The sequence below is a fragment of the Sinocyclocheilus grahami genome, unplaced genomic scaffold (assembly GCF_001515645.1).
Source record: "Sinocyclocheilus grahami isolate Dianchi unplaced genomic scaffold, SAMN03320097.WGS_v1.1 scaffold70.1, whole genome shotgun sequence".
NCBI lineage: Eukaryota > Metazoa > Chordata > Actinopteri > Cypriniformes > Cyprinidae > Sinocyclocheilus > Sinocyclocheilus grahami.
Genome location: NW_015505249.1, coordinates 1,465,799 through 1,491,642, shown reverse-complemented (window position 1 = coordinate 1,491,642; position 25,844 = coordinate 1,465,799). Strand labels below are relative to the sequence as shown.

The 25,844-nt window shown below is 35.7% G+C and overlaps 1 protein-coding gene across 1 annotated transcript in view; it reads left to right on the top strand.

The window, feature by feature from the left end:
- Window positions 1-1,601: 1,601 nt before the first annotated feature.
- Window positions 1,602-25,844, top strand: part of shroom3 (shroom family member 3) — a 61,535-nt gene continuing 37,292 nt past the window's right edge. The window contains exons 1-2 of the mRNA XM_016272420.1: window positions 1,602-2,332; window positions 13,890-14,044. Of these exons, the coding sequence (XP_016127906.1) occupies window positions 2,186-2,332; window positions 13,890-14,044 (302 nt within the window). The 5' untranslated portion in view covers window positions 1,602-2,185. The remainder of the gene's footprint in view (window positions 2,333-13,889; window positions 14,045-25,844) is intronic.

The following is a 25,844-nucleotide window of genomic DNA, read 5'->3' as shown; positions in this document are numbered from 1 at the left end:
TTTACCATGGTTCTCCAGCTGTTTCGACTTTACAGTGTCGACATCTTTTTGAATAAAATTTTCAGTGTATCAATTTTAAAATCTAAATCCGTTTTAATAAAGACGAATTAAATCAAACTCACGTATCTTCAACTTTTAACCTACATTTTTACATTTCCAGATGCTTTTGCTCTAACACCCCAAAACGTGTGCAAAAGTTAGACATCTGTTTTATATTTGAAGCAAACTGATTCACTGGATCATCAGTCAACTTTAAACAACACAAGAGCATGAACACATAACTTCACTGTCATAGGTTTAGACCCTTTGCATTGTGCAAAGTTTTATTTTTATACATTGTAAATGTGCAGCAAATGATTTCAGACATTTCGCCAAAGTCTGCCAGAACCGATGAACAGTACCCAAAACCTAGAAGGAAATGTGCATTTCTTAGCCAAAATCTCACAACAATTCAATGTATGATTCACAAATATGTATAACAAATCACAGTCATATTTGAGGTATTGTGCAGAGTGGTTATAGAACAAAACATGGTCTTTTGACTAATGTTAAACACAGGACTTATTTGAAGAATTAATGGAAAACTGCTATTCTAAAAAGGTATTGAAAATTCCCATGGGACGCCTACAAAATGACGCCACAATTAAACATCTCCAATCCGTCTCAAGGATGATCAGAAGAAATGGACAGCACCTGAGTTAAATATATGAGTGTCACAGCAAAGGGTCTGAATACTTAGGACCATGTGATATTTCAGTTTTTCTTTTTTAATAAATCTGCAAAAATGTCAACAATTCTGTGTTTTTCTGTCAATATGGGGTGCTGTGTGTACATTAATGAGGAAAAAAAATAACTTAAATGATTTTAGCAAATGGCTGCAATATAACAAAGAGTGAAAAATTTAAGGGGGTCTGAATACTTTCCGCACCCACTGTATATATATATTTATTTAAAAAGAACTGCCAGTCCAGTAGGTGGCGGTAAATGCACCTTTAAGTTGGTTTGCCAACCGCCAATAAAATTAAAAGAATAAGAAGCGTGTGAATCAAGTTTGCAGTATATTATACACAAAGTTTACGACTGTCAAAAAGCAAAGACGTTTATTACAGTAATATCTGTCCGATAACAGAGACGATTTATGATTGGTAGCTCTAAACAGAACATTTAAGTTCAGTTCTAGGACAGTAGAAATGTTTAACCTAAATAAGCGAGATTATCTGAGGCGAGAAAACTTGATATACACTCCCTTAAGCAGTTAAGGGTAAGGATTCAGTCAAATGTATTCATGAGTGTTACTGTATTTTGCTACACCTAAGCCCCATGAGAGAAAGGAAATTAGCAGAATGCGTGCAAAATTTTTGGAAATATGAATTGGATGACTTGACCAGACTTGTTATAAGTTTGTATGTTTTCCCAGCATGATGTGGAAGGACAAGGTGGTGATTTGACTACATTATGTCAGTTTCGGTCGCAGGCACCATAGTACGTGATTTTGGGAGCTGTTGTATTATTTCACTGTGGTAGAGCTGTTTGCACGATTCGCGCATGCGCGGTACCATTCCGATGAACTGTGGAGTTGAGTTGGGGAGGTCGACCACAGACTCCCTCATCCATGGCTGCGGAGCGTTTCAGCGCATCAACAAGAAAAGAAAACTTGAAAACTCTGTATTTTAAAAGCTGAAACGCGGGTTCGCACTGATTCGATGATTTTGGAAGCTCGCGCAGGAGCTTTTTCCTTCCTGACAGGAATCTGCGCGCCCGCCGCTCGGTCTTTCTGCGGACGCAGTGAAATGAATCAAATTCTATTGTGATGTAAAAATGAAGTCGGAAGCGAGCAAGGGCTGACAAACGGAGTTTAAAAGTGAGACCACTGCCCGGAAAAGTGGTACACGATATCAGATTTGACTGCTTATTTGCAAATGGAATTTATTTTGAAAGGTTGGGAAAGTTGTGGTGTCGTTCCTTCAATCTGACTGGCAGGTAGGGATGTAAGGTAGGTGCTAGAAACAAGAATCGGGATTGTTATATTACGCTGAGATCCCGAATGAAGTAATTCGAGGAAATGACCCATCATATCATTAAAGTTTTGACTGAGAAGAAACATCCTCGGACGGAGTTTATTGGCTGACTGAGTAACTAACGTTAAGGGACGACCTCGTCCATTCTTTCCCAAAACATTCCAGCGATGGATAATAGTTTTCCAGCCAGCAACAGTGCCGTGATCCAAAAGGGAAAGTTGGTGTTCGTCGAGGCTCAGTTGCAGGGTGGAGCGCCCTGGGGTTTCACGCTCAAAGGTGGGCTTGAACACGACGAGCCGTTAATCATATCGAAGGTAAAGTATCACCTTTCTCACCTGTCTTTCAGATGGTGAATATCTGTGTGTCTGTCACCTGAATATAACAGCTTCAGCCCTCAAAGGGCCAGAATGTGCCCGTCAGCATGTTATTCTATATGCCGGAGAGAAATATAATGAGGGGTCCATGCTTTGTGGCTGGAAGTGAAATGGAAATTGTGAATGTAAGATGCCAGAGAGCAGTGTGTTACATGTATTTGAACACTTAAGTCACACTTAAAATGTTTGAAATGTCATTGCGTTAGATAACAAAATGTCAAACCAAGTGGCAACATATCACACAAGCACACTTTTCAAACAAAATATTTCACATAAAGAAAATGTAAACACTATTACACGGTTTAAAATGAAGGCAAACCGTATTTTAGCACTTTGACTAACATTTTAAATGTTAGTGGGATGTGTCTATAGATGTGGTTAATTTGATGACTACACCTGTGGTTATGATTATTTTGGTGTGGACACCTTTGATCTTATTGGTCACTGTGATGTTGCTGGTCTTTGGATCAACATCAGTTTTATCAAACAATCATAGTCCTAAACTTAACCCCAACCATTAACTACTTCTAAACCAGATGGAAATGATGGGTTGATGTGTACAAGCCACTTAACCTAGACCTCACTGAAATCTGGCCCTTTCCCAATCATTATGATTGATTGATGTTGATCCACGACCACGATGATGTTCTAATTGGCAAAATCAGGGTTGCTGAACTTCTTACATCCACTAAAATCATTTTTGTGTCAGTTAGATTAAAAGTCATTGTAAAAATGGCTCTGAAAAGTGACTTTAGTTAGTTCTGAGAAAATATATCCTGTTTGCAGATGCTGCCTAGTTTGATACTGCATTTCAAATGTAATGACATTCTGGCATTTCAAGTCTCCAAATACGTTTTGGGGCCACTGTGTTTTTTACATGTGTAAAGTTCATATTATATATTCAAATAATGCATTCGTTGAAATATATCTCATGTTATGTATTTCACATATGAAGGTCACTTAAGGTGCAGTGCAGACCCTAGGGTCCGTATGTCACACACACTTCTTAATGAGAGTGAGCGTCCTTCAGGCATCTAGACCGTAATTGCTGAGTACAGGGTCAGATTCTTGGTGTGACATCCAGACGAGCGTGAGTAACAGATTTTGACCTGCTACATTCATAAAAAAGTTTCACATGCTCCTGTTGAATTCTCCCACACGGCTGGAGCCAGAGCACTAAAAATAATAGGCATCAGAATTCTAGATTCCATTGTAGTTCTGTAAAGCTCAAGATGCTTTGGTGGCCATTTGGGTAAATTTTTGAGTTAAACTGAATGGATTCTTAAAGGGGAATTTATTATTTCTTGGTATATTTGGAAGAATTATTTTTCTGTAGCAACATAATTTTAATTTAGGTTTTTAGATGTTTAATTTAAATTAAAAAAAATTCTGCCAATGTAGAAGTTGGTGGTGATCAATGCATCAATATTGTTACATTTCTCAGGTTGGTTTTTAAGGTGTTGCTTGGCTTTTCTGGGTGGTTGCTAGGTTCTAGGTAAACTCGTGGTCACATTTACTTCTATTCAGCTATTTTTCACTGGCGAAATCCAGTCATTTTAATAGGAATCCACAATCGCAAATTATGTGTGAGGGCAAAAGATTTCTCCACAGGTTCAAATTGGTCATGCGCATTTGCCACGTTGATAAACAGAAATCTGCTTGGTTTGAAAGTGATTTTTATGTGGGCTGTCCTTACATCAATCACTGTTGACAATAGACAATGGGCTTTTTGACAAAATTTTGGTAATGTGACCTAGAAGTCTCTATGATATTCTCATCACTAGATAGCTTGGATCCCTCTTTAAATATGAGTTTATGAGATAGTTATCACCTGTTACATTGTCAGATAGGCGATAATGATCAAGATTTGAAATATCATTCAAGTTTGTATCAAAAGTGGGGTGGTTACTTGTATACTTCAAGTCACTAACCCTAAGTATTAGCAGTAGTTATAGTGATGATTTTCTTGCTAGTGGATCATTAGGTCATTTTTATGGAGAATTAATTGGAGATTCCAGACCCATGTACTTTTTTCCTTGGAAACAGGAAAAATAACTAATTTCCTTCCCATCAAGGAAGAAAACCCAACAGAAGCAATAGGCTTATCTAGTCACATTATTTAACTTATTACAAATAAGCAACTGCAATGAAGCTTGTAATAAAGTTAGCAAGTTTCTAATGAAAGAAAGGCATTCTAATGAAAATCTGGTGTTTTTTATGGTGCTTGGTGACGAATTTGGAACTTCTGTCATATTTATCAGAATGGATTCATCTAGTCAGGTCTGAAGTGTCAGCCCTGACTGCAAACTGGTGGTTAATCCCTGATCTTGTGATCAGAATGAGCTCTTTTGCACTGTAGTGGATCAGTACTGATCAGTCATGTCGGCTAATCAGAGCACTGCAGTCAGAGAGACACATGGGAATGAAATGAAAACATCCCAGAGAGTGAAACGCCTAGATTAGGCCTCAGAGGAAAATTCCTACTTTATTCTCTTTTACTTAATTTATGACATAAATGTATAGATATTCTGTCATAGCTGACCCAGAGGAGGTAGGGCTTTATCTTTGAAGAATAATGTAGACTAATTGTTGGCATGACGGGTTAAACACATTTCCCTTGAGATTGATAAGAGTTTTATCACTCTTCTGCAGTGCCTGTGTTTGTGAGTGTGTAAGTGTGAGTTTTAGCTTTACAAGAGATTACGAACCCTTGAATCACGCCAGTCCAAAGTCAGCATGCAGCAGAATGTCTCTGGTAGACGGCCAATGATCAATGAGGGGGAACTACATTTGTTTTCTTGGAAGGAAAAAAATAATATAATTAGACTCGACATGAACTTCAGCAGGTGAAGTTTCAATCCTGAAACTGAACAAAAATCCCTAAACTGGTTTTGTGACTAATCCTGGAAGATCTCATGTAGGAATATTAATTTCCCCAGACTCCACTTTCTTGGGGTTTTAATTGTGTAATTTATCCCATTTCTATAGTCATGAGCTTTAGTGTGGTTTTCATGGACTCAAGAATGATTGTTTTTGGCAAAAACCCAACATTTAGGCTCTGTAGTCTTCTTAAGTTGTTACCTCGTTCTTTGGAAACTGATATTCTAAGTTCTTCAGATCAGTGTTTTAGTTTCTAGATTTTTTGATGCATCGATAGATACATACATGAAACTAGAGAATTAGAGAATCTGTGGCACTTAAAAGTTCCCCCAAATCAGTATAAAACCATTTTTTAAGAGTATATACCTGTATTTTATTAGTTAAGTGAACATTCTAGACATTTAGAACATTTTATATTTACAACTTGATATAAAAAGTTAGTTTGATTAAAATGCTTGACTGTATTTGTTTGGAGGTGTTTTTTTTAAACAGTGAGTAATGTCCTGGGGTTTTAATTACATAATTTATCCCATTTCTACTGTGATCAGATTAAGTGTGGTTTGCATGGACTCAATAATGATTGTTTTTGGAAAAAACAACATTTAGACTATGTAGTCTTCTTACATTGCTACCTAGTTCTTTGGAGATTGATATTAAAGGTTCTTCAGATCAGTGTTTTGGTTTCTAGATTTTTGGAGCATATACATAGGCTACATGAAACTAGAGAATTTGAGAGTAAAAATCTTTGTGGAGATCAAAGTACTACTTTAAAATAACGTAAACCACTTTTTAAGTGTATACCTGTGTTTTATTGGTTAAGTGAACCTTGTTCCAAATTTTAGATTTACAACTTGATATGAAAGGTTAATGTGATTAAAATGCATGGCTCTGTTTGTTTGGAAGTGTTTTTTTCTTAAAGAGGGAGTGATTCTTGGATGAAAACAGGCAAAAGCAGAGGAGATCCCCGTCCTGCCTTATTTGGTGCTCTGGATTTCTGGTCTTGAGTAATGTCCTCTACTGCCCGACTCCAATCTCTCTAGCCTCTCAGAAAAACAACACAAAATATCCAGATAGTTTGTGGATTCGCTGCTGCCATGACAATGGCATCCCATAGCCTGTGTTCTCCTGCGTTTGTGTATACAGTACCTGTTATGTTCAACTGCATAAACAGGAATTGATTACAATGATGTTTTCTGCTTGGAAACAGATGTTTCCAAAACATGAGGATCTGTGCACCGTACACCCACCGTCCGACCCTAAAAGTGTAATTTGGGACTGTATACCACAGCAAATTTAGTCTATCCTGAAAGCAAAGATCACATAATTCGCATCCAGATTGAATAAACCCTTTGCCTGCACCAAAGTTTACATTGTATTCATCCTAAATAGCATGCAAGATTAGGGTTAAGTAGTCCCAAGTCATAGTACATTTGAAGACAGTATGTCAAAGGTACTGCATACTGTTTCTGTTGTATTTTTGAAGTATGCATTTGTGTGAATATTTAGCCATAGACTGAATAGTGGCCGAGATTTGTCTACTTTGAAATTCTCGAAATGTTTATTTAAATAAGACTGAATTAAAGAGAAGTAATAATGAATTGTATTTTGATGCAAATGCAAAAAGTACAATCTATATTGTAAATACACAATATTTTTTCATTATATAATGGAAAAGTACTCTACCAATCAAAAGTTTTGGACTGTTAAGATTTTTTTGGTTTTTAAAAGTCTCTTCTACTCACCAAGGCTGCATTTATTTGATAAAAATATAGTAAAAACAGTAATATTGTGAAATACTACTGCCATTTAAATTAATTTTTTATTTTAGTAAAATAAAATGTCATTTATTTCTGTGATGCAAAGCTGAATTTTCAACATCATTACTCCAGACTTCAGTGTCACATGATTCTTCAGAAATCATTCTAATACTGTATGCTGATTTGATTCTCAAAAAACATTTCTTATTATTATCAGTGTTGCTGCTTCATATTTTTGTAAAAATCATGATACATTTTTCTGTTCAGGATTCTTTGATGAATAGAAAGTTCAAAAGAGATGCATTTATTTAATGCATCCTTGCTGAATAAAAGTATTATTTATTAACCCACAACTTTTTAACAGTAGTGTACTAACATCACCTGCAAAGAACATACTTACTATATGCAGAATTAGTATTTGATTTGAAACATAGCCGTATTTTTAAGTTTCAGCCAGAATGAAGCAAACTGTACTTGTCTCAACAGGAGACGTACTTCATCTGCCTGTAGTTTGTCCCGTGAGCGTGAGCTAACATACTGCTGCGGTTTTGGTCTGATGTAGTTCTTTTGTGCAGTAATGTGTGTTGTGCTGAATAGCATGCTTTCTGTTGCGTGCTGTAGAGCAGTGTCTTGATTTCAATGGTGAGTAGTGTGTTGTGTGTCGTAGTGAGCTGTGAAGTGTGTTGTGCTGAATAGTGAGCAGGACGCAAACAACAGCCGCGGCCCTTCACTCCCCCTTTAAGAGCTTGTCACCATTACCACGGCAACAATACGGCCCCGGAGCGCGGTTAAGATGCCCGGACGAAACCGGAGATAAGGAGGAAGGATGAAGAGGAGCTATAGGCCTTGAGAGCTGCTCTTATCTGGGGAGTGAGACAGAGGAGTAATACAGAGGGACAGTGATGGACGAAAGGGTGAGAGGGAGAGAGAGAGCAAAGTCTCGAGGCTTATGGGTGGTGTAAATGTCACCGATGGGTTTCTTTCAGCGCCTCACACTCAGATCTGCTCTTGAGAAAGATGGGAGTGTGTGTGTGTGGCAGTGTCAACACCAGTAACTGTTGGTGGATGGATCTGCCTGGCTGTAACCCAATTCGCATGCTATCTGTCCTAAATACCGGTAGTATGCAAGATTAAAATTGTAAGTGCATTTTTTTAATGCTTTTAAAAATAATATGGAAGACATTTGTGATACTCTTTCAGTTTTATTTGTATTTTTACTTGTAGAAAATTGGTTCAGTAGGTTCAGTGTATGAACCAAGCGGCAACCTCCCGCTCTCTCGTGAAGCCAATACGGAAGTGACTTAAACTGTAATTCATCAACTGGCCGCTAGAGGCTGGCTGCAAAAGGGAGTCAATCCCATAGACTCCCCATGTTAAAATGCCCAACTTTACAGCAGAAAAAAAACATGTTTACAGCCTGGTTCAAAAAATGATTTTGGTCTATATAGCTAATTTTGCCCTTCATGACAACTGTGAGGGGGGTGAATTTTTTTTTAACTCATCCGTTTAAATTATATTAAGCCTTAAAGTTCTGCATAATTAAGGGCGTGGCCACTTGAGTGACAGGTGGATTGCCGCTGCTGTCACCACCATCGAGCTAGGTGGGCGTGGTTTCAACAACCAGGTCCCGCCTCTTTGCCCATCTTCGATTATCTGGGAGTGATGCGCGGTGACACACTGCCAAGATGACGATGGGCGGCTCCGCCTAATTTAGGCTTCAAAAACTCTCTTCGGAACCCTACGGGTGACGTCACGGACACTACATCCATGGTTTTATACAGTCTATGGTATGAACCTAAAAGTTAATTATGAATTTTAAGCAAATGCAGTTATATACAGTATGTGCTAATATACATGCAAATGCAAACGATATGTATAGTGACAGTACAAGGGGTCAGTGATATCATGATGCAATTGTATCGACAAAGTTTTTTGGAAAAAGTCACTGAAGCTGCATTTATTTGATTAAAAAATACAGTAATATTTTTGAAATATTATTACCTTTTAAAATAACTATTTTCTGTGTGAATATATTTTAAAATGTAATTTATTCCAGTGATCAAAGCTGAATTTTCAGTATCATTACTCCCAGTCTTCAGTGTCACATAATCCTTCAGAAATCGTTCTAATATGCTGATTTGCTGCTTAAGAAATATTTCTTATTATCACCAATGTGGAAAATGGTTAATATTTGCTTAGTGATGCAATTCTTTAGAAAGTAAAAAAATTTAAAAAACAGCATTCCTTTGAAATGATAAATGTCTTTACTGACACTTTTGATGAATTTTACACTTGCTTGCTCAATGAAAATATTCAGTTCTTTAGGAAAAAAAAACTTTTCAACAGTTGTGTACCCGCAAAGTACATACTTACATTGCATAGTAATAAGTAGTATGTGATTTGGTATAAAGCCTTCATTTTGTCTGAAATCTTATACTTAACTTTTTTTTTATTTTTTACATTTTTATTTTTTTTTTGATAAATGTTTTTAGGATAGTTCACCCAAAAATGAAAATGACCCCATGATTTACTCACCCTCAAGTCATCCTAGATGTATATTACTTTTTTCTTTCAGATGAATACAGTTGGAGTTATATTAAAAAATATCCTGGCTCTTCCAAGCTTTATAATGCCAGTGAATGGTGGTCGAGATTTTAAAGCCCAAAAAATGCATTTGCGTAAGAAAAATATCCATATCTAAAACTTTATGAACGCGCGTTCACAAGAGAGTGGCGTTCCAGCGAATGACGTAAGACATAGGTGTAGCGTAAGCTCCGGTGAGAAATAATGAAGGCGGGAAACGCAGAGGAGAGAGCAAAACAAAACACAATCACAAATTAGACGTACAAAATGAAAAATTACAGAGGATTTCGATATAAGCCAAGAGGAGACTTGTTTGCCTTTGCTGTAAACAAAACGTGGTTCTCACGAGACTAGCATATTCTCACCGGAGCTTACGCTACACCTATGTCCTACGTCATCCGCTGGAACGCCACTTTCTCGTGTACGTGCGAACGACAGTTAACGGAAGCTAGAGATTATGGCTTATAAAGTTTTAAATATGGATATTTTTCTTACACAAACATACTGCTTCACTTCAGAAGGCGTATGGAGTACTTTTTATGATGGATGGATGCACTTTATTGTGCTTCAAAATCTTGACCACCATTCACTGCTATTAATAAAGGACATTTTTTAATATAACTCCGATTGTATTCGTCTGAAAGAAGAAAGTCATATACACCTAGGATGGCTTGAGGGCGAGTAAATCATGGGCTAATTTTCATTTTTGGGTGAACTATACCTTTTGATAAATAGAAAGTTCAAAACAACAGCATTTGTTTGAAATAAAATTATTTTGTAGCATTATGAATGCCTTCACCAACACTTTTGATCAATTTAATGCATTCTTGCTGAATAAATGTACTTCTTTTGAACTAGCATAAGATAATATATTTTATTTATATATTTAAAATAGCTCCACTCTCTGCACTGTAGTTGAACTACAGTACTACTACTACAGGTAGCTTGTATCTATGTCAAATTAGCTTCTCAAACCCTGATATTTACTGCATACTGCAAAAGAACAGCATGGATAACATGCCACTTGGAATAATATGCAGCGGTTTTATCTTATTCCAAACATCTCTTCTCTCTCTGACCCCCCACACTGTCCGTACCCCTTCATCTTCTCCTTGAGAGCAGGCAAATACAGGGCAGGATAAAGCCCAAGCCTCTGGCAAAGACCCAACAGAGAGAGCGGAATGTCAGCGGCGGAATTCGCAAGAGCCTGGAAAACAACAAAAGAAGAGAGATGCTCAAAAAAAGCCCTACATAGCAATTCCAACCGTACTTTATGTAGTCCTGAATACTGATTCCGCCTCTTCTGTGGAGCTGCTCTTTTATTCGTCCGTTTCAGAATGCGCTGTGTTGTTTACAGTGTGGCGGCAATAGAAGACGAGCTAAGAGCGACCTGAACCCCAGGAAGTCGGGGGTTAAAATAAGGTTAAGAGAATTAGACGCTTTGTTCGGTTACATATTAATGGATTCGTTGTCACTGGCTTGGCAGCACATCCACAATTAAACACTCCTATTGATGGCCCCGAGGCCGAGTGTTAAGTAAATCTCCGCTAGCCTTCTTTTCTTTGAGACACCAGGCTTTACGCTCAATAACCGGTGAAAGGGAAGACATGCTTGCTCGTACGATTATTCTGAATATGGCGTGATTTGAATGCAGCGAGGAAGCGGCTCATGGCGGACTTTTGAGAGCGAGTGCCGTCAGGAAGAGCTAGACGAAAGACAGGTTTTAACAGGAAACGACAGACAATTGGGGACCATTTCCAAATGCGCCTCTTTAGAAGGAGAATGAAATGCTAGTTTGTTCTGTGTGTTATCTTGAAAGGGCTTCCTGAAGGACTTATTTTGTTTGGTACTGATTGGTCTGCTGTTAAGGAATGCTAACAATAAACCAGAGGTCGAATCTTATTCTTTGGTAGAAATCACTTGGGTGTCCACCTGTATGTTATGTTTTATTGGTTGTTAATCATTTAGCAGGCACTTTTTATCCAAAGCTAATTACAACGGCTTATGGTTGTTTGGGAAGCTGAAATATAATATGGTGATATCCAACAGGTCATGTGTCTAGGCTAAGTTTGCATGGTCAGTCCCAAAAGTTCAGTGTTACTTTAATTTATGTACCGTATTATTTTGAATTAGCTTTTATTTTTAGATTTTTAATTTTAATATTTGACAAATTTTGTTACATGCTTTTCTTATTTTTATTTTCATTTTTTAATATTTCAATTTAGCTTTATTTTAATTTTAGCAATTTTAGGACTTCAACTCAAACTCATTTTAAACGTATTTTTAAACTTATTTTTCGTTTTAGTAATTATTATAAATATAATACTTTTTTGTAATTATAATATTTAGTAATAATTATTATTTTATTTTAGTTTTAGTATTTTTGCTATGTGCTTTTGTCAAGTTTATAAGTTTATTTCCATTAAATCTTTAAATTAGTTTTAGTAATTTTAGTACGTTTTATTTTATTTCAGTAGTTTTCAAGTTAACATTTCAATTATTATTATTAATATATTTTATTCTCAGAACTAAACCAAAGCTAATGACTCACAGTTTGTGGTTTGCTTGATCCAAACTAGTTGTTTTGACAACTTATGTATTTTGTTTCCAACTAGTGCTAACAAATATGGGATGAGAATTTCTACATCCTTTTTGGTCCTGGAACACATTTATCATTTATTTACTAATAGCATTTATTCATATTTTGTTAATATTATTTGTTTTTACATTTTTCAGTTTTCATTTGAGTTTTTATTTAAATTTTTTAGTAATTTTGTTTTGTGCTTCTGTCATTTCATCAGTTTTTCTTATTTTTAACTTAATTTTAGTTTCAACTTTAGTAATTTATTTTTTTGCTTTTGTCATTTTATTAATTTTTCAACTTTATTTTTCATCTTAAAATTAGTTGTTTTTTTTTAAAGTTTTTTTTCTTATTTTTAGTATAAATGCATTTTTTTATGCTTTTGTCTTTTTTTGTTCGTTTAAAAAAAATGGATATAATTTTTTTAATTAAATTTTTTAGTAATTTTGTTTTGTGCTTCTGTCATTTCATCAGTTCTTCTTATTTTTAACTTAATTTTAGTTTCAACTTTAGTAATTTATTTTTTTGCTTTTGTCATTTTATTAATTTTTCAACTTTATTTTTCATCTTAAAATTAGTTGTTTTTTTTTAAAGTTTTTTTTCTTCTTATTTTTAGTATAAATGCATTTTTTATGCTTTTGTCATTTTTTTTGTTCGTTTAAAAAAAATGGATATAATTTTTTTAATGTAAGCTTTAATTTTAGTACTTCAACTTATTTTATTTCAGTTAGTTGTCAGAGCAATATTTCTCATTTTTGTTTAACTTTTTTTAAGTTTAGGGTTTTCATCTAATATATTTATTTTGTTGGTTTTCATCTTTATTTCAATTAATGAAAACAATGAACCATTTGTTGTTCCAGATCCATCAAAAGATGTTGATCATTTGTTGAACACATTCTCTAATAAATGTTCCATTGAGACACTTAAGCTAAGGTAAAAATGGCATTACATTTATCTAAATATAGTTACAAAGAAATTCCAAAGAGTGCCATTTCTAGAAACCCTATTTAAACTTCTTTGACGTAAATCACAAGATCACACAAATGCAGACCATTACTCTTAACTGTTATTGTCACATATACATAAACACATTGGTTTCCAGGGGGAATATTTTACCATCACATCACAGGACTTTTCTTTAGCATATTGGAGATCCGTCGTCATAACAATTACTCCTGAAACACCCAGTACCTGCTCTCAAGAGTTCAAGAAAAGAGTGCATTAACAGATCTTATCGAACCAATTCTGTCTTTCTTTGTCCACAGTGAGACGCTACTAGGGATTTACAGAGGTTTCTTTGTGTTTGCAATATCTAAACATTACATTTCCTGCGCGTGAATAATGCCCTGTGCTCTGTGTATTGTTTAGGAGCCGTAAAAGAGTGAATGGAGTCCTCTCAGGTGCACAATCACATTATGTTGTCTGGATGCTGCTGAGCTTTCTGTAACGTGGGACTCCATCCTCCGTCCGACCCGGACAAGAGATTGTGTGACCAAAATATTAGTGTCTAGAGACTCTGTGAATGTGTAGGCGTAAAGGTCCAAAGAAAACATTCTTTGAATTCTGGGCGGGTTTTACTGGGGGCTCTGAGCGTCCATGTGGTTTTAATTTAGTTCGTGGAGCCCTCGTAGCCTCTATCTGTTACTGCACAGAGCGCTCAAGGTCTGTTTGTGTGTGTTTTCTTAACGTCCCGCAGGTAGAGGAGGGCGGGAAGGCGTCTCAGTTGCAGCACCCCCTGCAGGCCGGAGACGAGGTGGTCGTCATTAATGAGGTGGAGTTGAGCGGATGGAGGCAGGAGGCCATATCTCTTGTTAAAGGATCGTACAAAACGCTGCGGCTCACTGTGCGAAGGTAAGCCCAAAAGCAGTTCACTTCAATCCCATAATGCTCTGGGGCTGTTATTTGTTTTTTATACACTACTGTTCATTTTGGGGTCTGTAAGATTTTTGAAAGAAGTCTCTTCTGCTCACCAAGGCTGCTTTTTATTTTATTTTATCAAAGATACTGTAAAAATTGTGAAATATTATTACAGTTTAAAGGGGTCATATGATGTTGCTTAAAAAGAACATTGTTTTGTGTATTTGGTGTAATTGAATCGTCAGTGGCAAATCCTTACCAATGCAAAATCCTGTGCGACAATGCTACGATGAAGTTGGTGATTGCAGTACAGTTGTGCACAGTGCTTTAAAAAAAACATCTCTGTGCATTTTCCAGGGGTTTATGGCATTGCTAGGTGTTTTGCAACTATTTATAGAACTTTAATTACATTTCTGTTGCAATAGAAACACCTCTACAGTGTTCAATCAGTAAGATTTTTCAAAGAATCTGACAAATATACCAGTTGTTTCCACAAAAATGTGAAGCTCCACAACTGTTTTCAGCATTGATGATAATCAGAAATGTTTCCTGAGCAGCAAATCAGCATATTAGAATGATTTCTGAAGGATCATGTGACACCGAAGCCTGGAGTAATGATGCTGAAAATTCAGCTTTGCCTCACAGGTATTAATTACGTTTCATAATATATTTAAATAGAAAACAGTTCTTTTAAATTGTAATATTTTACTGCATTTTTGGTCAAATAAATGCAACCTTGAGCAGAAGAGACTCTTTCAAAAACATTAAAAATCTTAATTATTCCAAACTTTTGACTGGTAGTGTATATATGTCTATACACTATATATAATTCTTTTAGTAGCGTTTATTGGTGCTGATGCTTAGTCGTGATCATGACGATGTGATTTAGGATAAGAAATGCAAACATAGGTCTGTTAGATCTAGGTAATTCTCACTTTATCTCAGCTTTATCAATCAGTCCTTTTTGCTTGGTTTGTTTAGTTTGCATGTGGTCGTGCTTTACTGTGCTGGTCCTGCACAAACTAGCCTGGCACTGCCATTATCAACATGACTGCAGCAGTGTGGACGTGTTTAACACCACTAAAAATAGAAAACACTTTCCTTCTGATAAAGACACACATACGGGACTGATGCTATCTTACTGTGTGCTGCCATTAGATCCCTGGCCTGTTAACCCGTTAAAAGTGTGAGTTTTGTTTTGAGAGCACACGTGAGCGATGCTGGACACACGATACGGGCCTGAGTTGCAGGTGAAACTGGCAGGTGTGGAGCGTTGCCATGGTGACAGGTGGATGTGTAGGCCTCCAGGGGGCGGGGCGGAGCAGAGTTAGTCTCCTGAGAGAATCGCACTCAGATATAGGTTATTTGTTTTGAGAGCACACGTGAGCGATGCTGGACACACGATACGGGCCTGAATTGCAGGGGAAACTGGCAGGTGTGGAGCGTTGCCATGGTGACAGGTGGATGTGTAGGCCTCCAGGGGGCGGGGCTGAGCAGAGTTAGTCTCCTGAGAGAATCACACTCAGATATAGGTTACAGAGCACTGGCATCACTGATGACACAAAGACGCCTGTGTTCTCACAGGAGTGAGCAATGCCGACTGGTTTACAGCATCGCATGTGTTGTGGTTTCAGTGCTGGTACACAATGATCTGTATTAGTTCCGAGCTGCAGTTCTGAAGAACTCTTCAGCTGGATGATTCACATATGATTGTGAAAGCTTTCCAGGGCTAGAAGGGATTCTTTACTTGTCTGTGTTTTGAAAAAGTATATATATATAAGGGTTATCTTGTTACATTTTGATATTTATTTTATATGTTGGGAACAATGTTGAAGACTGTCAACTGATTTAGTCTATAAAGTCTAGAAAATAAAAACAGAACTTTATTTATTTGTATTTGCTGAGACGTGCATCGCTATTACTGTTGTTAAGTGGACATTTGAACAAACTCCCGTCCTCTATTTCACTACTGAGCACCTCTTATTTTCTTCAGAAAATTTCTTAATTTTTGTGTTTTACATTTTTGGATTAATTGTAAATCAGTTGTTTAATTAATTGAAAATAAATATTTATTTATTCAGTTATTTTTTATTAATTTGTTTATTTACATGCTGTTAGTTCTTAAAATAAAATGCAACTCATATTTTCTAGATTTCTGTACTATGCAGTTGCAATTATTTTAAGAATTAACAGCATATAAATATTTATTTATTCATTTATTTACAATACAATGTACTTTTAATTTATGCTTAAAATTATTCTTAAAAAACAATAAATGCAACTGCTTTGTAAAAAATCTAGAAAATGACAAATTTGCAGTTACAATTATTTTAAGAATTAACAGCATGTAAATATTTATTTATTCAGTTATTTTTATTTATTTATTTATTTACATTCTTAAAATAATTGCATCTGCATAGTAGAGAAATCTAGAAAAATATGAGAAATTTGCAGTTGCGTTTTATTTTAAAAACTAAGGGCATGTAAATAACTGAATAAAGAAATATTGATTGATTTATTCTTTATTTTAATTTTAAAATGGGTCAATGCACATTAATTAATATAGGCACTCAAGTCTATTATGTAAATGTGCCAGATTTAGCCATTCAGACAATAATTTATTTATTTATTTAATGAATAATTTACATGCCTTTAATTCTTAAAAGAAAGAAAGAAAGAAATACGCTATGTATTTTCGAGAGCGCGAGAGCGAGTGTGAGTCTTTGGCATGGGGCGACAATGACATCAGACACTGCAATTTACACAGTGAGCCTGGATAATGCTCTAATAATGGGAGGCATTGTGTCACACCTGGTTGTGTGAGGACGGTGTTGGTGTGACGTTCACCCAGACTGACTCCAGATCAGAGGTGAAAGAACACGGAGAAATGCGAAAAGAGAGGGATTGCCATTCCCAGGTACAGAGAGGGAAAGAAGGAAACAAGATGTTGGGAGGACATATTGAGGGCAAACTCAGAATGAAGCTACAATCTGATTGGCTGTGTTGGTCAGCAATAGTGGGAAACAGCATTGTTTTCAGGGTCATTCCAGGCTTCAGACGAAAAATGTCAAATTTCTCATCATTTACACACCCTGATGTGGTTTCAAACCTGTATGATTGTATTCCTTCTGTGGAGGATGAAAGAAGATATTTAAGATATTTTGAAGAATGTCTCAGCGTTCTTTGTCCATACAATGAAAGTCAGTGGGTTAAGCATTGCTTGGTTTCCAATGTTCTTGAAAATATCTTCTTTTGTGTTTAGCAGAAGAAAGAAAGTCATACAGGTTTGGAAGGATTTATGGCTGCTTCTGAGTAAAAACTAGTTGATGGATTCAAGGCTGCATTTATTTGATCAGAAATACAGTAAAAACAGTAATATTGTCAAATATTATTATTTTATTTCAAAGCTGATGCTATCTTACTGTGTGCTGCCATTAGATCCCTGGCCTGTTAACCCGTTAAAAGTGTGAGTTTTGTTTTGAGAGCACACGTGAGCGATGCTGGACACACGATACGGGCCTGAGTTGCAGGTGAAACTGGCAGGTGTGGAGCGTTGCCATGGTGACAGGTGGATGTGTAGGCCTCCAGGGGGCGGGGCTGAGCAGAGTTAGTCTCCTGAGAGAATCACACTCAGATATAGGTTACAGAGCACTGGCATCACTGATGACACAAAGACGCCTGTGTTCTCACAGGAGTGAGCAATGCCGACTGGTTTACAGCATCGCATGTGTTGTGGTTTCAGTGCTGGTACACAATGATCTGTATTAGTTCCGAGCTGCAGTTCTGAAGAACTCTTCAGCTGGATGATTCACATATGATTGTGAAAGCTTTCCAGGGCTAGAAGGGATTCTTTACTTGTCTGTGTTTTGAAAAAGTATATATATATAAGGGTTATCTTGTTACATTTTGATATTTATTTTATATGTTGGGAACAATGTTGAAGACTGTCAACTGATTTAGTCTATAAAGTCTAGAAAATAAAAACAGAACTTTATTTATTTGTATTTGCTGAGACGTGCATCGCTATTACTGTTGTTAAGTGGACATTTGAACAAACTCCCGTCCTCTATTTCACTACTGAGCACCTCTTATTTTCTTCAGAAAATTTCTTAATTTTTGTGTTTTACATTTTTGGATTAATTGTAAATCAGTTGTTTAATTAATTGAAAATAAATATTTATTTATTCAGTTATTTTTTATTAATTTGTTTATTTACATGCTGTTAGTTCTTAAAATAAAATGCAACTCATATTTTCTAGATTTCTGTACTATGCAGTTGCAATTATTTTAAGAATTAACAGCATATAAATATTTATTTATTCATTTATTTACAATACAATGTACTTTTAATTTATGCTTAAAATTATTCTTAAAAAACAATAAATGCAACTGCTTTGTAAAAAATCTAGAAAATGACAAATTTGCAGTTACAATTATTTTAAGAATTAACAGCATGTAAATATTTATTTATTCAGTTATTTTTATTTATTTATTTATTTACATTCTTAAAATAATTGCATCTGCATAGTAGAGAAATCTAGAAAAATATGAGAAATTTGCAGTTGCGTTTTATTTTAAAAACTAAGGGCATGTAAATAACTGAATAAAGAAATATTGATTGATTTATTCTTTATTTTAATTTTAAAATGGGTCAATGCACATTAATTAATATAGGCACTCAAGTCTATTATGTAAATGTGCCAGATTTAGCCATTCAGACAAATTTTCAATAATTTATTTAATGAATAATTTACATGCCTTTAATTCTTAAAAGAAAGAAAGAAAGAAATACGCTATGTATTCTCCTTATTTCGAGAGCGAGTGTGAGTCTTTGGCATGGGGCGACAATGACATCAGACACTGCAATTTACACAGTGAGCCTGGATAATGCTCTAATAATGGGAGGCATTGTGTCACACCTGGTTGTGTGAGGACGGTGTTGGTGTGACGTTCACCCAGACTGACTCCAGATCAGAGGTGAAAGAACACGGAGAAATGCGAAAAGAGAGGGATTGCCATTCCCAGGTACAGAGAGGGAAAGAAGGAAACAAGATGTTGGGAGGACATATTGAGGGCAAACTCAGAATGAAGCTACAATCTGATTGGCTGTGTTGGTCAGCAATAGTGGGAAACAGCATTGTTTTCAGGGTCATTCCAGGCTTCAGACGAAAAATGTCAAATTTCTCATCATTTACACACCCTGATGTGGTTTCAAACCTGTATGATTGTATTCCTTCTGTGGAGGATGAAAGAAGATATTTAAGATATTTTGAAGAATGTCTCAGCGTTCTTTGTCCATACAATGAAAGTCAGTGGGTTAAGCATTGCTTGGTTTCCAATGTTCTTGAAAATATCTTCTTTTGTGTTTAGCAGAAGAAAGAAAGTCATACAGGTTTGGAAGGATTTATGGCTGCTTCTGAGTAAAAACTAGTTGATGGATTCAAGGCTGCATTTATTTGATCAGAAATACAGTAAAAACAGTAATATTGTCAAATATTATTATTTTATTTCAAAGAACTGTTTTCTATTTTTTTTTTTTTGGTGAAGGATGTTATTGCACAGATGTTGCTCTTACATTAAGGTGAAGCATGTAATTTATGCACCACTAGTGGCATCAATTGGAATTGCCAGAATAATGACTGTTTTCAAACAGGTTTTCTAAACTCACCCCTTGTCTTCTATTGGTTGGACAAAGAGGTAGTTCCACCTGAAACTCACGCCATTTGTTAAACAAATGCTGCTATTTATAAAGTGCTGCAGGGTTTACGTATTTTTGTAAGCCAACCCGCAGGTTAGTTCCCTCAAAAAAAATAAGCGGATTGCATTTTTCCTTTTGAACTATTGCGGAAAATAAGCTCTGTGACCAGCAAAAGTTTATGATTCTTACACATTTTGTGATCATCTTAACTTCCTTTATTTTTGTAATATATTTTTCAATCCTTAATTAAATAGTTAAGAATAGATTAAAAATAATAAGAATAGTTTGCAAGAGTGTGAATATAAAAACGGAGATGAGTTTTTCTGTTCGGTGTGATGATATTTAATGTCTCAGACAACCTTGGTAGTCCTATTTAGACAATTAGATTTCAAAACGTAAGAAATTACGAGTGAGGTGTTACTGATGTATTTTATGTCGTAGAAGAAAACGTGAAAATCTCTTGAGCTTGTGTTCACCTTAGATCTTATTTCAAGCATTTAAACAAAATCCCATTAAAAAAAACAAAAAAACTTTGGGACGATGGAACCAGATATAGAAAGACAAATAAAGAGATGAAGTAAGAGATGTACCATTACTGTGGATATCATAAGCCTTGTTCAGACTGTCAGCCCAAATCTGATTTTGTGCATATCTGGATGGAATCTGATTTGAATAACTGACTGTCCACACAGTGCATCGCAACTGTTCATATCCGATTTGTGTGTCCATAAGCGCCCTTTCGTTTTACGGAATGTGCGTTGGTTTCTATGACAATGCTGTTGCATTGTTATGCCAATGCTAAAAACAACAATAACAGCAATACAGATGTTGTCTTATGACATGACAACATGTTGCCGTCGCGCTGGATTATTATTATTATGGATTTCGTTTTATGAGGCAGCGGCAGAAACGCAGGAAGCTGGAATGTGCGGCTTTATTCCGTGCTGCCATCTCCGCTGGTTTCAAAACTCAAAGATATGCGTATACTAGCAATATATTGTCTTTTTCCGCTTGACAACACCAGCTTGTTTCTGCAAAGACGTTCATTATGTTTTCTACAAAAACGTCTGATGTTTTTACGTTTTACGTGGCGTGAAAACGTGAAAAAGCTAGGCTAAATCCGATCTGACCGGTCAGACTGAAACGGATTTCCAGGAATGCGATTTGAATAGGATTCCAAACCACATATGAATGTAGCTCGAAACGGATTTGCAAAAATCTGATTTCATGTAGTTCATTGCCGTTCAGACTATTTAAATATGATCGGATTTCAATTGGATTTGCACAAAAATTGCATTTGGGCTGACATTCTGAACAAGGCTATCGAAACTTATTTCTGACATGACGTTAACAGCTTATTTCAGTCTCTTCAGTTTCTGGTTCAGTCCTTCCAGACCTTTCTCTTTAAGTTTTCTCCTTCATAGCCTGTTTTATGAGGGTGAGAGAGAGAGAAAAATAAACCTTTCTTACTGCTAAAATAGATAGCCTGTCCCAACGTGAAACTCAGGAACGCTGTAAATATTTAACATTGTCTTGTTAAATGATGCTTATGTGCCGAGAGCCTCTGCCTAACACCTGCCCACTTCTCTCTCTCTCTCTCTCTCTCTGCTTTCTTCTCTCTCATCTCACTGGAAGACCAATTACAGGCATGAGATATATTACACAAGATATATCCGGAATGGATACCATCTTAATTTACTGCATAGTGCACCGTATATTCTGCCTACTAAATTTTAAAATAGTATGTGAAAGATAATGCAGTATGCAACAATAAATGCTAGTTTGCTGTCATATCAGTTCAAGATCGAGTTCAAGATCAAGTCCAATGTATTTGTTTAGCGCTTTTTACAATACAGGCAATCAAGCTTTTGAGATATGCTGTATAGTATATATGTATATGAATTTTTATAAAAAAATTTATTACATGTCTTAAATGCTTTAACTCCTGGAAATCTGGTCAGATAGTGATGTTAAAAATCAGAAATGGAAGGCAGGTCCAGTGCATTACATTATGGGAAATGTGTCGTTTTGATGACTGTAGAGTTGTTGTTTTAAAAGAGATGAAATTAGAGGCACAGATTCTTCTCCGAGAGGATCTGAGAAAGCTGACAGTCAAGTAGTTACTATATTAGCACGCTGCCAGAATGCTAAAATCCTTTCCAAGTTGTTGCATCTTTAAATTTATTCCAAGTAAAAAATCAAAGAAATACTGGTCAAACTTTACTTGAAGCCTGTATGTATAATGCATTATTTAAGTATTCATAATGTACGCTGTAATGCATTGTCTTTTCAGAATTGCAACCAAAATTAAAATGCATTTTAATATTTGTAGATTCCTTGTTACATCTGAAATTGGTTGTTTGTCATGTGTTTTAATGCACTGCATGATATTGTGAATAATTGTAACTTATTCATGATATCATGCAATGCATTACAAAGTGTATTACAAGGCATTATTAATGAATTAAGTAATGTGTTAGCAACATATCTAGATAAACTTACTGCTAATCCTCTCTAATTGAAAATCAATAGTTGGTTGGCTATTGCAAACACTGTAACAGTATGAAAAAATGCTACCTGACTGGTCCAGAGATGTGAAACACAACCAAAGCCTTCAGGTGTGTGTGTGTGTGTGTGTGTGTGTGTGTGTGTGTGTGTGCGTGCGTGCGTGCGTGTGTGCGTGTGCGTGTGCGTGTGCGTGTGCGTGTGCGTGTGCGTGTGCGCGTGTGCGTGTGCGTGTGCGCGTGTGCGTGTGTGTGTGTGACATTGATCATGAAGGAGTGAATTAGGATTTAATTATCTCCAAGCAGTGTTTAATTAAACATTTGCGTGTGTGTGTGTATGTGTATAAAGGGCGTGTTGTGGTTTAATAAGACATGATGCATTAGGTGAGGCTCTGCCTGACCACACACACACGTGTATCTGGACACCTGAACCTGATCACATGCACATGATGTGGACCTGGACCTATTTTATTATGGGCTGGCTGGGGCATTAGATACTAGCAGACACCTTTGGTTTGTTTATATCCACACAGGGAAATGGATCAGTATTATGATGGTGGTTATACTGCTGGTTGCATAACTCGTTTCGGTGCACTTTGCCAGACCAATATACAAATGAGACTGAGAGAGAGAGATTGGCTTGTGCATTAAACAAACAGTGTTTGCTGTGTGGCCTTTCATTTGTCCTGTTGATGAGGTTGTTGGAAACACTGAGAAACAGAAAGAGTCTTAATTGCTTTGCACAAAGCTTTGACTGTTTGTTTGTTTGTTTATGGGTTGCTTGTTGTGTGATAACTACATGAAGCTAAAGCAGAACTATGTGAAGTAGAGTTAGTGAGTCGAGACAATTTTTCGGTCTTTCTCTGCATAAATACATAGTTATGACTTTTATACAGTTTACTGTATAAACTGTGCAGTTTGATTTCAATGACTCTCATCAAAAAATGGCAAACTTTACATTTATTGCATTATTTACATTTATTTTATTGTTTATTAATCCATTCATTAATTAATTTATGCATTCATTTATTAGCTTATTAATTTTATGTAATTTTTATGTATGTATTCAGTCATTTATTTAAACATACCATCGTTTTTATTATTTATTTATTTATTCATGTATTACCTTATTCATTTATTCATTGGTTTATTCACTTATTTAATGATTTATGTATTATTTCCTTTGTATTCTTTTATGAGCTTATTAGTTTATTTCTTCATTTGTTATTCATTCATACATACCATATGTAATTAATAAATTTATTTATTTACTAATTAATTAATTCACTCATTTATTCATTTATTTATTTACTGATTTATGTATTCTTTCTTTTTATGCTATACACTGCATAAATTCATTTTCATTTTGTCTGGCTTGCCAATAAAAATGTCTAAACATAATAAAGATGACAAAAAAAAAATTTTTTAATGAATATATCTTGATTTTATTTGTCATAGTATTTTAGCAAATAGTTTTTGGATTCTTGATTTAAGAATAAAAATTTATTAAATGCTTACTTTTATGTATTATTTTATTTTAAAGGATGAATAAAGGTTTATTTGTAAATGTGTAAATGTAAAGGTTAAGAAAATTAAAGCAGTAAATTCAGCAAGGATGTTTAGACATGTTTGCTGCAAAACAAAACAAAATCTTGATTTAATTTTTATTTTTTATTTTATTTTTTTTACAGTGCGTATATCAGATATGTTCTTATTAGCTGTTGCTTCACACAGCATTTTGATTTTGAGGAGTGCAAACAAATACATGACACTGGAAAATGTAGTTGGGACATACTGTCAGAGTCACATTACTGCGGCATCCGATGCAAACTTCTCAGTCTTTAATTTTAGCCCAGATGCTGTTCATTACATCTCACTCCCCCCTGTGATGTGAACACCCTCCTCCACACACAAACACAAACACAATCTGTAGCCGATTCCTCCCCCGTCGTCTGGACCGAATGCTTTGTGGTGGTCAAAGTTTGTATGTTTCTATGGTGACGGGCGGCTCACACACAGATGCAGGGCTCAGGATTCAAAACAGGTGTGGAATAGGACGGGTTTCCCTTAACCCCACCTGTTAGAGCAATCCAAGAGCCCTATATACAACACCGTCCTGCTGAATGAAACCCAATACTTCTCTTTATACTCATTTTGGGCTGCCGATTCCAAAAATACTGGCTGCTTTGCTCGAGCACGTCACACTTTCACAAGAAATATGATGCAGTTTGTAGCATTTTTGCTTCCGACAACCATTTGCAAGGTGATGGAGTCTTGTTTTATCCCTTAATCAGCAAAAACTGACACAAAGACATGATTCCTGATGTTAGATTACAACTACCTGTTCAATTCTCAGCTGATTTCCACATGTACTGTATGATTTGGAAGACTAATTATTTTATGCCTAATCCTGATTTCCACTTTTTTCACTCTTTTGTAGATTCTAAGTTGAATACTTTTGTACATTTTGTCATTTTGAAAATACATTTTGAAAATACATTTTGTCATTAAAACCTAAACTTTTGAGATTTGACTGCTTTTGTTAGTTTGATTATGGCATTAAAGTTAAAACATATGGAAGCCAGTTTCCGAATAAAAAAATAAAGACAATGCGACTTATCTCACAATTCCAACTTTTTTCTGAGTTTGTATCATTCCGATTTTGTTTTCCTCCTAATTTTGAGAAAAAAAAGAATTGTGAGATGTTAACTAGCCATTCTGAGAAGAAAAGAAAAGTCAGAATAGTGAGATGTTAACTCGCAATTACCTTTTTATTTTTTATTCTTTGGAAGAAGATTTAAGATTTAAACTTAGAATTGCAAGAAAAAGTTAGAATTCGGAATTTATATCTCACTATTCTCAAAATTCTGAATTTATTTAGTTGAATTCGGAGTTTATCTCTGACAATTTTGCCTTTTTTTCTCAGAATTAAAATTTTATATCCCACAATTCTGCATTCATGAGATAAAAAGTCACAGTTGCCTTTTATTTTTTTATTCAGTGGTAGAAACGGGCTTAAAAATCGTAATTTTTATTTTGTGAAAAAATCTGTACGTGTTATGTGCTTGCACGTGTGTTATCTTGCAAAGATTTTATTGATATTTTTAAACTCAGTGTCATCAAATTGTGTGATATTAGGCTTGAAGTTGTGAAACTGGCTGAGTCACAGCAGGTAAAAATATTTAAATGTCCATTAGCATGAGCCTGAATGAAGAAATGTGAGGGACAAGAAAGAGGAGAGAAAAACAAAGAGAGAGAGAGTTAGCCTGAAGGCAGGACAAGAGAAACCTGCTCGGTGACATCATCGCTATGGCTTTCATTCAGCCCTGCGGCTCTTCTGATTGGCTGAGAGGACGGCAGTAATTTGCCTCTGATGTGTCACCAGTGTTTGAGAGCAAGAGAGAGAGAGAGATGTTGTTCTGCCCCTGTCAGTGTGGAGTCGGTCTGCAGTATGTTGCTCTTTTAAAACCGAATGACTGAAGTTGGGATTTATTTCTTGTAGCTCTGGACGCTTGACTGCAGGTTTCTTTAGTTCAGTCCGAGACTTTTGCATTCAGAAGAACAGGCACGTTGACACTCCATCAGCACAGGT